At 46.5% G+C, this 13617-nt stretch overlaps 1 protein-coding gene across 1 annotated transcript in view; it reads right to left on the bottom strand.

Annotated features, from left to right (window-relative positions):
* LOC129690158 (serine/arginine repetitive matrix protein 3-like) overlaps positions 1 to 13617 on the bottom strand; it is a 26636-nt gene that overhangs the window by 8691 nt on the left and 4328 nt on the right. The window contains exons 2-3 of the mRNA XM_055625718.1: positions 10499 to 10742; positions 9606 to 10411 (exon numbers count right to left, since the gene is read on the bottom strand). Coding sequence (XP_055481693.1) covers positions 9606 to 10411; positions 10499 to 10742 — 1050 coding nt within the window. The remainder of the gene's footprint in view (positions 1 to 9605; positions 10412 to 10498; positions 10743 to 13617) is intronic.

The raw sequence follows: 13617 nt of genomic DNA, 5'->3' as shown, positions 1-13617 counted from the left end.
GAAAGAAAGAAAGAAAGAAAGAAAGAAAGAAAGAAAGAAAGAAAGAAAGAAAGAAAGAAGAAAAGATACTGTTGTTTTACATTATCTTTAGATTCATTCTTTTATTTATGTGCACGGATGTTTGTCGGGATGTATGTATGCTACCACATGGCACCTGGCATTCTTCACGCTTCAGAGGAGGGCATCCCCTGAAACTGGAGTTAGGGATGGTTGTGAGCCACCGTCTGGGACCTGGGAACTAAACTTGGGTCCTCTGTAAGAACAGCCAGTGCTCTTAGCCACTGATCCATTGCTCCAACTCTACTGTAAAGATACTTTAAGATCACTGTTATAGCTAGATGCTGAGAAATGCTATTTTTAAATTATGCCTATTAGGAAAATGGCAATGCTTTTAGGACTTTCATTAATTTGTTAAAGAATTGCTACATGTCTTTCTAATAATTAAAAATGATAAGTAACATACTTAGGATAAACTTATGACCAAATTCCCTAGTCACTGCTACCCTATAAATGAACAAATGACAGTCATTTTTTTTCTTCTTTCCTTTTTTTTGGGGGGGGGGAAAGGGATGTTTCAAGACAGAGTTTCTCTCTGTGATAGGCCTGGCTGTCCTGGATTTGCTTTGTAGACCGGGCTGGCCTCGAACTCATAGAGATCCACCTGCCTCTGCCTCTGCTGGGATTAAAGGCATGTGCCACCACCACCCAGCTCGACATCAACTCTTTTAATTCAGTATCCACATCTCTGGATGAAGGAAATTATTCTTCATGATGGTCAGCCGCTTCTATCTTTTTGTTCTTGTTGTTGTTTGTTGTTTTGTTTTGTTCAAGACAAGGATTCTCTGTGTAGCCCTGGCTGCCCTGGAATTGCTTCGTAGACCAGGCAGGCCTCCGAACTTATAGAGCTCCAACTGCCTCTGCCTCCCGAGTGCATGCACCACCAACACTAGGCTCAGCCACTTCCATCTTAAAACAGGTTAGTTTGGTTTTCAAAAGCTAGGGTTAGTTCTGCGAAAGATCAAATGGCACCAGGGGATCAATTCAGAAAAGTGAACCGAAAGATAGGAAATGTAGCTCAGACCTTGAGTTCAACCCCAAACACTGCATGAACATGAGAGTACACATTCATAATTCCAGCACTCAGGAGACAGAAGCGGGAAAATAAGAAGTCCAAGGTCAACCTCCAGTTCACACGCCAAAAGTAAACCTAGCCAGTACTTTACCACCAGCCCAGCCACTACCACCAGCAGCACCAGAAGCACCAGCAGCAGCAGCACCACCACCACCACCTAGGCATTTGTCAGAAGCAGTTGCAGAATTATCTGGTTGTGTGTGTAAATGGGAGCTGCAATAAGCAACCTTACCGACAGATGTGGGTAGAAAGGAAATTTCAGGGGAAAGGGCTCCAGAAAGGCTATATGATCAAGGTACAGAATATACAATACATACATACACATATGTATGTTATATATATTATTTTATGCATTTAATATATTATTTATTTTATATATAAATAAATTATAGGATTTTTTTTAAATCTGTTTATTACAACTGCTATACAGGGATCCATTATCTTTTACAACAAATGCAAGGTAATAAAAATGAAAGGCCAGGCATTATGGCTGTACCTTTACTTCCAACACTAGGGAGGCAGAAGCAGGTGGATCTCTTTGAGTTCAAGGCTGACCTGATCTATATACTGAATTCCAGAAAAGCCAAGGCTACAGAGTAAGACCCTGTCTCAAGAAAGCTGCAATGCCACATGCCTTTGGATGCCTTTGAGACCTTCCTCCACTCTCAATCTGTTATATCTATCCGTGGCGTGGCCAGTTTGATTTGCTGTTTTATGGTTAGACTCCTGTGGACATTTTGCTTTTTTGGTCATAGCAGTTTGGCAGCATTTGATTTGAGCCACTGCAAAAACACTTAGCAGAAACAGGAGTTGGCGCAAAGAATGTTTATGTCAGCCATTAGACTTTTGGCTGTGTGACCCAGCAGTCTGTTGATGAAGCTCTCCCCTAATGTTAAACCTTAAGTTTGTGATTGCCCTTGTCAACATTAACTGTCAACTTGACTCAGTCTGGAGTCACCAGAAAAAAAGGCAAAAAGTCTCTATTGAGTAACTAATTGTCTTTATCAGGTTGGTCTTTGGGCCGTTTATGAGATTTTGCCCCTGATGCTTCTTGGACAACAATCCAGGCACCCAAGATACCACTGTGTCTGTGCTCCAGGCTCTCACGGCTCCACATCCTTGCACAGAGAAGGAAACATGGCGCCTGTGAGGAGGACAGCTGCAGCCACACCTGGAACCAACTGAACCCAAGGCCCAAGGTCTGAAAAGCCATGGATCCCGTTTACATGGAATGAATTATGTTTTCTAAGTGGTCAGAACCAAGCTCTTCAGAGATAAGATGCACGAAACGGGTTATTAAAAGAGTGTACCTTAGGGCAGAGATGTAGATCAGCTGATGGTGTTTGCCTAAAATGCACAAAGTCCTCAACACTACAGAAGAGCGACAGTCATAGTACCAGCACTCAGAAGGCAGGGGCTGAAGTTCAAAGCCATCCTTATCTACATAGAGAATTCTAGTCAGCCTGGACTAGAGACCTTGTCTTTAAAAAGACTACATTGAATATGGCCTGCATTGGTTAATTAACTACTATATTTCTATAAGCTGAAAGCATTCTCTTCACAACAATTCTGAATAATGTTGAAATATCTATCATAGAGAGGCCCTTTCCAACCCAGGGCACTTTTACAGATATCCACAGACATGGCTATTTTTATCTTCAATAAATACTACAGGCAGAAGTGAAAAGCATAGCTGTAGAACACACGCATCACCTGCTTACCCTACTACAAAGGTCTACTGGCTCTCAAATTCACTTTCCACCAAGCAAGGTGGAGAAGAGCACTTGGCTGCTCCAGATTTCTATGAATCGGAAAAAACTACCTAGTCATCTGACGATGTACATTAAGCTTCATTGACACTAAGGGCAGAATTACAAATCCTACTCATGAGTGGCCATCCCGCTGCCGGAGGCCATCCTTCAGAGGGGGCTGCTTGTGCAGGAGCAAGGCCCCTAGATAACCACGCTGAGGTTCAGGCCACACCAACTTGCAAGAGCCTCATAAAAGGAAAAGCTCAGCCTCCTACCAAGAGCAGGTGGGTGATTTCTCTGACCCCTTACAATGACAGATCCCATTCCCACTTCCCCAGGAAGTTGGCTGACTCTTAGACATCAGTCAGAAGGATACTAGTGAAGGCACATTCCCCCCTCCACAGTAGGTACACCTGTGTCCCTCCTCTCCCCCCACATCTCACAGCTGTGCACTTCTTACTGTCTAGCAATGTAAGGCTCCCTGCCCATCTCTTCTGCCAGCTGGAGAATCTGATATAGCCTCACCACATGCCTACATGAAACCACTCCCTTCCTATGAATTGTAAGAAGGTATCTCCACTCTTGTCTCCTGGCCTGAACTCTCCTCAAAGCCTCTGCCATACTCTGTATGTTCATGGTGGTAACACCCTTTTAATAAATCTTACCCAAAACAATCTATCACAGTGTCCTCTGCTCCAGCCCAGATCTGAAATCCTTCACTGACTCCTGCCTATCAGGCGGGAGTTGAAGGGTGGCAGGCCTTCTGGGAAGACCTGCAAACCGTACTTTGGCCTTCTTGGGAGCCTTGTGCAATCACTAGGAGACTATGCTTAGGAGTCAGCAGCTCGGTGAGTGAAAAGCACTTGCAGAAGTGATATTGCTCCTCAGCTGTAATGGGGAAGAGAAAGCCCAGCACAAGTCTCCTATATGACGGAGACACACAGACCTGTCCCCTGGACTCCAAGCCCTTATTTCTACCTACCTAACCACTGACAAATTCTTCCTGAAATATTGGAGAGGCATCCAATTCCCAGACCCTAAAGCCGAAACTGCTCCCCCAATCTCAGCACCTGGACATCCTGTGTGACTGGTCACCTGAGGTCTAATCTTAGCATCACAGGAAAACTGCTCTCCTTTGCCACTCCACTGCTCTCATCCTCCACTCCGATCTGAATCTAATCTCCTCCTGCTAGAAGCACTTCAGTAGCTTCTTACCTGGTCTCCCTGACTCTGTGTCTGCCCTATATTTCTCATCCTTCATGCTAGGATTACTCCAAAACAAAGGGCTGTCTCATTTCCCTTTGCAAAGCTCCGGCTACTCATGGAACAAAAATAGCATGCAACAGCAAGAGAGGCCCAGAGGCGAAATGTGACCAATACCCAGCCAGAAGAACTGCAGGAAAGGGCTCCATAGAAGAACAGGGAACTTGAAGAGTGAAAAAAAACAAAGGGCTTTTGCAAGACATGGCAGGTTAAATCAACTCAAAGGGCCAGGAAAGGTACCTGAGGCTAGGAGGTGAAAGAGAACACTAAAAAGTTACACGGCAGGTAGCTTTGTCCCTGCTGAGGTAGCCTAGAGCAAACCAAAGTAAGACTCTGAGGCTAGACTTTGAGGTAAGACCTGAGCTGCCTCCTAAAAACACATTTGTCTTCTTATATATCCCATACCACTGGCTCCACCATTTCCAGCAGGCCACAAACAAATCCCTTGGAGGCCCAAGTAGATTTCAGACAAAGTGGCCCAACCGGATTCCATCCCCGAAGACCAAAGAAAGCCTCTCCAGGAAAAGGTCAGGGACTTTGGTGTGTCAAAAGGACAGTAAACTCCCCACTCCCAAGGAAGTCCTACAGTGGCAGGCACGTCTATTTCTTCCTTATCATCGTTTAGATAAAGCTGTGTGGGCCAGACCAGCTCCTTCGGCTGTGACCGTTAATGACCTCAAGCACTCCACTGGGCTGCACACAGAGCTCTGGAGGCCTTTTGCAACCTGCCTCTCCACACCCCAAGGAATAGCTTATACAGAACCAGGATACTGACATTTTCCAGAAGCTCTTTCTGTGCTCCATATAGATTGGGGTTGGGATTCAGACCCAGGACAAGCAGGTGCTTATTTATCATACCAAATCAGACCTGGTCTCCAGATTCTTCCAGCATCCCTCAGTCCCTACCTGAACTTTCCAACCCAGAGGCTGGCTTCTTCTTCCCCCAGAGGCTCTTCACTATATAATCCAGACATTTTGGTGTTCTCTCTCTCTCTCTCTTTCTCTCTCTCTCTCTCTCTCCCTCTCCTGCTCCTCCATCCCTCCCTACCGCCTCTCTCCCCTTCCTCTCTCCTCTCCCTCTCTCCTCTCCCTCTCTCTAGCCCCCTACTTCTGTCTCCCTGTCTGCATGGAGAGTTCTGTGACCTCCTCCTGTGAGATCTGTGAACCCTCCTGAGAGCTGCCCCCAATAAACCTTGATTTGGTTTGGATCGGCTCATTTTGTCAGCAGGGAATACCTATGAAATCCTAATTCCACCCATCCTAGCACTCTATAAACCAGCCCTCCCTCTCTCTATATGCTTTCTGTCATGTACAATGAAGGCCCTTCATGGGGCCAACTGCCACAGAGGACTGTGTTGTCAACTGTGTTGTCATCGACTTTCAAGTCTTCCAGACCTCATTGTCCAGCTTCTCTTGGGTGCTGTAGTCAAATCAATTGCTCCTCTGATACCACAGAACATGATTGTGTCGCATGGGAAGTTATAGTGGAAATGGCTCCTTAATAAAAGCAAGTTTATTCTCAATACAGCCAGCTCAAGGCCTTGGGAGGAAATTACACTCATGTCTTGGCAGCCATGCATTAAGGCAGGCACAAAACAAAATGTCAGACTCCTGCCTCTGTTGGAAGGCTAAGGCAGAGTACTCACAGGCTTCCTGTGGGACAGCTCCAAGAGACTTATCTACAGCCCAGTTCCCCTCAGCGCTGAAGTTCCTCACTTGACACTATCTTGCATTTCCCAAAAGAAGTATCAAGGAAAATGTTTCAACTTATTCTTAAAATAATGAGCTTTGAGTTGTATTGAACACACTATAGAGTAGGTCCCCAACAGCCCAGAGAACACAGAGCAGCCTCAAGAGAACAAAACTAACCCAATTAGCTGTCTACAGGGTGTGGCCTGTCACCTCGGAAGGAAGAGAGGCAGGAGGAGATGGGCTCAGGTTAAAAGGCCCAAGGAAGAGAAAACTAAATAATGGAACACCTGTCTGAAGGAATGCACCTGACCAACCACGTCTGGACCCAAAAGGTAGAGAAATACAGTGACACCTGGCAAACAAGTTGACAAGAATTATCTCATAAGGACTTAATGGAACATATCTGAAACCAATGAAAAGATGAGCTCAGACCAGGAGGTGGTGGCGCATACCTTTGATCCCAGCCCTCGGGAGGCAGAAGCAGGTAGATGGATCTCTGAGTTTTAGCCTGGTCTAGAGCCAGTTCCAGGATAACCAAGGCTACCCAGAGAAATCCTTGGAGGGTAGTGTTGCTGGAGAGATTGCTCAGTGTTTAGGAGTGTTTAGTTGCTCTTCCAGAAGGCCAGGGTTCAATTCCCAGCACCCATACGACAGCTAATACCCATCAGTAACTTCAGCTTCATGTCATCCAACAATCTCTTTTGGCTTCTGCATGCAAACAGCAAACAGACATACCTGCAGACAAATACTCATACACATAAAATAAAAAGGAAATTTTTATTTAAAAAAGAAAATAAAAAGAACTTCTATGGCGCATAGTCCGGTGAAGAGGAAATTTTACTCCAGGATGTACCTTGTGTAAGAATATGAGCATTGCAACAAGTACCAGTTCATCCAACGAAAACTACTGAGCAGTAAGCGATGGCCTGGGAGAGAACACAATGCCACCCCAAGGCACGAGGGGCCTCGAGGAAAAGCACTTACTCAACTGGCTGCTGTACAGGCAACTCAACTGACCACATTTTCCACATCATTTTCACTTCAGAAAACAGCTGACACACTGTGGTTAGACCTATGCATCTGACCTGCATTTGAGAAAAGTGACCACACACACACACACACACACACACACACACATACACACACACACACACACACAGCTTTTGTCACCAAACACAAAATTTGAATTTCCTAGCAAAACTGTGAATTTTAGAATTTTAGAAAACTTCTTCCCAACTTAAAGATGAGAAAGAAAAAAAAAAAAAAAACCAGCTCCCCCCAATAGCACAAGGAAATAGGGGGGGGGGCAGACATTGGTCTATCAAATTCGTAGCATTTTATGTTTGGTTAACTTACTTTTCTTCCTGGCTTCATTGTTAACATTTTTAATTATAGGATTCTCAAAATAGAGTAATCTAAATTATGTTGACCTACTTGCTTGCAAGACAATTGTCCAGTTATGACATTATCCACTGGCTGTTCTATGGCAACGTCACACACTTAAATAAGAAACATGGACGGACCAGGCTTCCATGTCAACTGAATTTTAACAATCTACAGATAACATATGAGCGTTAGTGAAAGCTGGGATTTGGACTTCCTTTGCTTGACTCTTTAGCATGCTTCCCAATATGGGAAGAAAGAGGACCCAGGATTTAGCCCAGTTATGCAGCTCTTTCTTTGCACGTGCAAGGCCCTAAGCGCCATCCAAAAGAAACAACAGCAAAAAGAGAGCTTTCAAAGGAAATGTGGAAATTGTGAATTCAAAAACTTTCTTGCTGGGTGTGGTGCTGCCTGCCTTTAATCTCCGAATTCCTGCCAGTGTAAAGAGTTCCAGCCATCTAGGGCTACATAAAGCGATCCAGTCTAAAAAAAAGAGAAATCTTGTCAGGGACCAGCAGGACAGCTGAACACGTAAGGCTGCATGTTGCCACACCTGACAACGTGCATTTGATCTCCAGAACCCACAGGGTGGAAGGAGACCACCGCCATACCCTGACCTTCACACACACACACCACCATATGTGCACGCTCACACCTGTGGGCACGCACACACAATAAAGATATTTTAAAATACTCCTGTGCAGAATCTCTCACAGTTAAATATCTGGTAAAAATAATACTCTCCATAGAGGTCCAAATTTTGAGGAAATAAATGAAAAAGCAAGAAGTTTCTATAGAATTAAATTATTTGCATATGATGTCTAAAATGACAAGGAAGATTTTTTTTAAACCTTTTCCTAATTGTCCTAAATAATACCCAATCTATTAAATGATACAAAAGATATTAAAATACTTCTGACCTCAACAATCTAGATGGTGTGGCAGAATTAATAAAGATTTCCTAATAAAAATAATTTAAAACATCTAACTTTGAACCAATAAAAAAAAAATTACACAGTCTATATCCCAGCTATATAAAAATTTTGCCCAATTCATGTTTCAGGCTAAAATGTGAACTGCTGTCATAAGATAATTTGTTTTTGTTTGTTTGCTTGTTTGTTTGTTTGTTTGTTTGTTTTGTGGGTTGTTCTTGTTTTCCTAAAGAAAAAAAACACACTGAAAGACCAAATACCAAATAGCAACACTCCTTCAAATTTTACCCATAAACTTGTGGCTGGGGGTGATATATCAAGGTGTTTCCTTGATATGTCATCATTATCTGATAGTATACTTAATTAAATCCAATAAAGAAAAGATCACATAATAATTACTTTTTCATGAGAAATCATTCTGGAAGAGGCTACACTCTCTCTCCCGTAATTCATTACCACACACACACACACACACACACACACACACACACACACACACCTCTGCAGAGTTAAGAATTTCACCTCAAAATTCTGCAGGTGTTTTTCCTCTCTGAAAGGCACAACATTTTTGGATAACCCAGGGAAGAAACACTGACTCAAAACAAGACAACTGAATCTGTAATAAGAAATGACAGAATACACGCTGTTACCTAGTCGCTCAGAATTAAACACGGAACAAGAAAACTCGGCCAAGTTTAGAGAATAGGATGTTTTAACAGCCATAAAGATCCATAGAATTTTTCATTCCCTAAAATAAGGCCACTTGGAAACCCTTGTCAAGAGCAGAAGAAATGAGGCATCGGGATATTTCAATAAAGAAGTCAAGATCACGCAGAAGTGTATTTGGGACCAAAAGTCAAAAAGTAAATAACAGAAAGTTAACAACTGAAGCCCACAGACTGCCTTGCGTAATTGTTTTAATCGATGTTTTGTCTAAGCCGGCATCCCAACAGGTCACGCACAGGCTGGCTCTGACTGGGAGACCCGAGCTGATTAATAGAGCTGTGTTTCAACAACCCAGCTCCCAAAAAACACTCACATACTGCACGACCCACACCAGCACGCAGGCACCACAATTACTACTGCTTCCCCATCAGATTTTCACAACCTGTGATTTTACATAAAAAAAAAAAAAAGATGTCTGGATAAAACTACAATTAAACACTGAACTTATCCGATGGATAAAGTTGTCGCCAATCCTCAAGAAAGCGACAAGAGGCGGCCCACCCCATCCCACCTCACCCCACCCTCATCTCCCTACATCCCAGAATTCGACCTTTTAAGTTCTCCTAAGCGGTTTTTAACCAAACCGAACATGGTCACGCAGTCTCTTCGACAGTTTTGAAAAAACGAAATCAAATCAGATGCTTTGGTCCAGCTTCCAAAGCCCTCCACACCCCTGTTACCCCTCTGCTACCATAGGAGGAGGTAAGGGTGTGTCCGGGTGCTTACCGATGCCTGGAGCCACATAGATGAAGTAGAGACAGGACGTGAAGAGGGAGAACAAGAAGATGAAGGCAATCAGGGAGCGATTGGAGACCCGCATCATCCGCTTGAGCGCAGACATCTTCCTCTGCCCTGCGAGCAGCGCGGGCCGGACTCCGGGACACGGTCCAGGCCCTAAACTTCCATGAATGTACAGAGAACCCCAAGAGGATAGCGGGGTTCGTCCGTGAAGGCTGCGGGGAGGGGAACTGAGCCGGAAAGGGGAAACGGATGCAATGAATGGGAGGCGGTGGAGCAGAGGGAAGGGTGGAGGAATGCCGGGGGGACCGGGCACCGTAGAGGCCAAAGCCACGGGCCAGGCTGGGAAGAGCGCTGCGGTGCGGAGCGCGGCCCGCGGGCTGCAGCGTGCCGGGGTCCCCGCACCCCCGGGCGGCGTCCAGGAGGCGAATCCCCACGATCGGTACCCGGGCCGGGTCGCGTGCGCTCTGCGGGCCTCGGCCGCGGCGAGCGCTGCCAGCGCGGGGCTCTAGCGTGGGCGCCGGGGCACGGGAGGCGCGGGCGGCCGCGGGGAGCCTGGGGGCCGCGGAGCGGGGCGCTCGCCGGCTCGCGGCCTGCACCTCATTCCGCGCCGGGCCCCGGAGCGCAGCGGCGGCCTCGGGAGCCGAGCGCAGGCCAGGGCGGCGTCCCGGCCAGCGGCGAGTGCGCCCGGGCTCCGCTTGCTGCCGCCGCCCGCTGCCCAGCCGGCCACGGCAGCCGCATTCCCGCCGCGGAGCCCGAGGGAGTGGCGGCGCCGCCCCCGCACAGACCCCGGACTACCCGGCGGATGCGCGCGGCCGGGGCCCGGAGGGCGATGGAAAGAGGTGACAGACACGCGGCGATCGCGGACCGTGGACACCCACGAGGACAATCCCGACAGCCCTGTGTGCCCCCGAGAATGCTGCAGGCTCCGCCCGCCGGTGCACAACTCGCCAGGCGGCGCTGCGCCCGGAGAAGGGGGAACCGAGAACCTTAGCCCCTGAAGCGCCGCGTCCTGATTGGTCCTGGTACTCCGCGCCAGCGTCCCACCCCGCCCCGCCCTCTCTGGTCACCGTCCCTGGTGGACCCGGCACTAGGCAGGACCGCGTCCCCAGGGCTGGGTGCGCCCTGCATCAAGGATGATGTCGGTGGGAGACAGGCATCTTTTGGAGGAGGACGAAGGAGGCGTAATTCCGTCCTGGAATTATAGACAGCCAGATGTGATGTGGGCCTATGTGCACCCATTATGCCTTGACCAACCTTCTCACTGAAGGTGAGCACAGCCAACAGGCCCACGAGCACCACAGCCTAATTCCTAGCCCACCGGCAAGCTGTCCGCTGAGCTGATGCACCTCCTAGGCGCAAGGTTACCCTTTGTTCGAATGGTTCTTGCTGCTAGGTACACTGTTCGAGCTCCTAACCTACATCGCCTATTCCAAGCATATCGTGTGCAGGTGTTTCTTTTCAGCTGATCAGTTAATCATGACTGTATAAACCATCCTGCAAAGAGACGTGTGTTCCTTCCTTTAGCAATCAAATTATTAAAAACAACGGTCTCCAAAAAAAAAAAAAACTGGAATTCCTCCATAATCTCATGCTGGGGGAGGAAAAGGCAGGAATCTGGTGCTAACCAGAAGAGGAACTAGGTCGCTGGTGGAAGGGACCACACTCTGACCAGCACTGCTAAATTAGGCATATACCTTGCCCTGCATTTAAATCTAAACCTCACGTAAGACTCTGAAGGTAAATTTGGGGTGGGGTGGCATCACTGATCTCTTTGTTTCTTTTCCCAATGTGGCCACATTGACTAAACCTTTGTGCGTAACTGTTATCTGTTTAATTGTCCTGTTGAGAGCAGGAGAGTGGTCCTAATTTTTTAAGACTGCCGGGGCCCAAGACTCTGACCTTAAGAACTCTAGCAACAGTTATGTGAGCCCTTATTGTTTGCTTTAATCCCATCACTGGGCAGGTTAGACACAAGTGGATCCCAGGAGCTCGCTGGCCAGCCAGCTTTAGGCAGTTGGTGAGCTGTGGATTCAGAGACTTCCCTATACCCCTTCTCAAACACCAAGGTGCAGCAGAGGAAGACAACCAAGGCCAGTCCCTGCCCTCCACCTTCACACACACACACGTACGTGAAGCTGTACACTTACACAAACATGTACATGCACACGTTACACACAGCTTCTGATTCTAAAGAGACTGACTCTCCTGGAATGAAGCACAGCTCCAACAACAAACACAAAACACATGTATGTGCTGACTTCATTAAATGAGTTGAAGCCTTTAAAGGGTTAGAGGGAGCCTGGTACATGGTGAGCACTAGTGGGACCTTTGTTTGATTTACTCTTTTCTTTTTTAAAAAACTCTCAGCCAGTTGTGGCGGCACACGCCTGTAATCCCAGAAGCAGAGGCAGGCAGATCTCCAAGTCTGAAGCCAGCCTGCTCTACAACACAAGTTCCAGGGCAGACAGGGCTGTGATTCAAAGAAACCATTTCTCAAAAATATAAATGTAAAAAAGTTAAAAATCTCCTTTTGATCACTGTCTGCTGAGGGACAAGGATGCTTATCTCTATGTTTAAACACCAAATTCCCTACTAAGTCACCCAGGAAGTTTCTTGTCTCTAGTGACAAGGATGCTTATCTCTATGTTTAAACACCAAATTTCCTACTAAGTCACCCAGGAAGTTTCTTGTCTTTAGTGGTCTTAAGAGAATTTAGCACTGAGAATCTCAAGGCTCCCCCTCTTCACGGACTCCCAAGCCAAAGATTGAGCCTAGAGGCGTGTAGTCAAGTACTACCCTGGAGCTGAACCTTAAACACAGTGCACAGCTCATTTCTAAAACAGAGACAGGTGGAATGCTTAGAGCCTATGACATGCACACTGAGCCTCTTTGAGCCTGTATTACCAAGTGATACTTCTTCAAAGACCAGGTAAAGTCCACAGCAAAGCAGACTGCAGAAACCTGAGGTGTTTCATTTTTTAACGGTGGTGAAAAGACCTTAAGCCTATGGGAGCAGGCAGTGAGACAGAAAGAAACCAGTTAACGACTTTCTTCTAAATGTATTACTACTAGGCCTGTGGGAATTTCCTTATTATCTTCTTGTAGTGGTGACCTTCATTCACATTACATTAGGTGTGTCTCTGTATATTTGATTGTTAATTGATGAACCCACAGTGAAGAAATGTTAACAGATTCTGGTATTGTCGTTGCTATTGAGGAATCTCCTATCTCAATGTGTAAAAAGAAATTAATCCCCAATTATCTCTGATTGGGAATAAAGAAGCTCAAGAGCCTATGAAGGGGCAGAGGAGACAGTAGGCAGGACTTGCATTCCCAGTCTAGGGGTGTCGGGCAGGGAGGGAGAAAGAAGGTAGCTATGCCATAGGTGGAGGCCACCATGGCGGAGTCACCATGGGGACAAGGATGAAGCAGAGGCAGCCAGGGCAACACTAGAGGACAGGTCATGGGGCACATGGCTGGGAAGCAGGCCAGGCTAGCACAGTCAACTTAGAACAGATCCATACCCGCCCAGTTATGGTGCTTGAACTTATTGTAAATGTAACGGGTCTCTGTCTCGTTGTGTGAGAGCTAGAACAAGCATAGAAAAAAACTAATTCCAACATCTTCTGTTTGTTGCAGCCCCACACTCAAAATTTTAGATATACAACTGAATAAAGTAAGTCAAAACTGGTAGTTTTTACAATGCCTATAATCTCAGAATTTGAGAGGTTGAGGCGAATGGATGGAGTTTGGGGCCCCTGTGGGATACAGAGCAAGACTGTTTCAAAAAGGAAGGGAAGTGGGTGTGGGTGGCAGACACCTTTAATCCCAGCACTCCAGAGGCAGAGGCAGAGGCAGGTGAATCCCTGAGTTTGAAGTCAGCCTGGTCTACAGAGTGAGTTCTAGTAGAGACAGGGGTACACAGAGAAACCCTGTCTCAAAACAAATAGATAGATAGATAGATAGATAGATAGATAGATAGATAGATAGATAGATA

The sequence above is a fragment of the Psammomys obesus genome, unplaced genomic scaffold (genome assembly GCF_907164565.1).
Source record: "Psammomys obesus unplaced genomic scaffold, mPsaObe1.curated_primary_1811, whole genome shotgun sequence".
Classification (NCBI taxonomy): Eukaryota; Metazoa; Chordata; class Mammalia; order Rodentia; family Muridae; genus Psammomys; species Psammomys obesus.
Note: the sequence above shows the minus strand (reverse complement) of the source record. Positions and strands in the feature narration are given on the sequence as shown.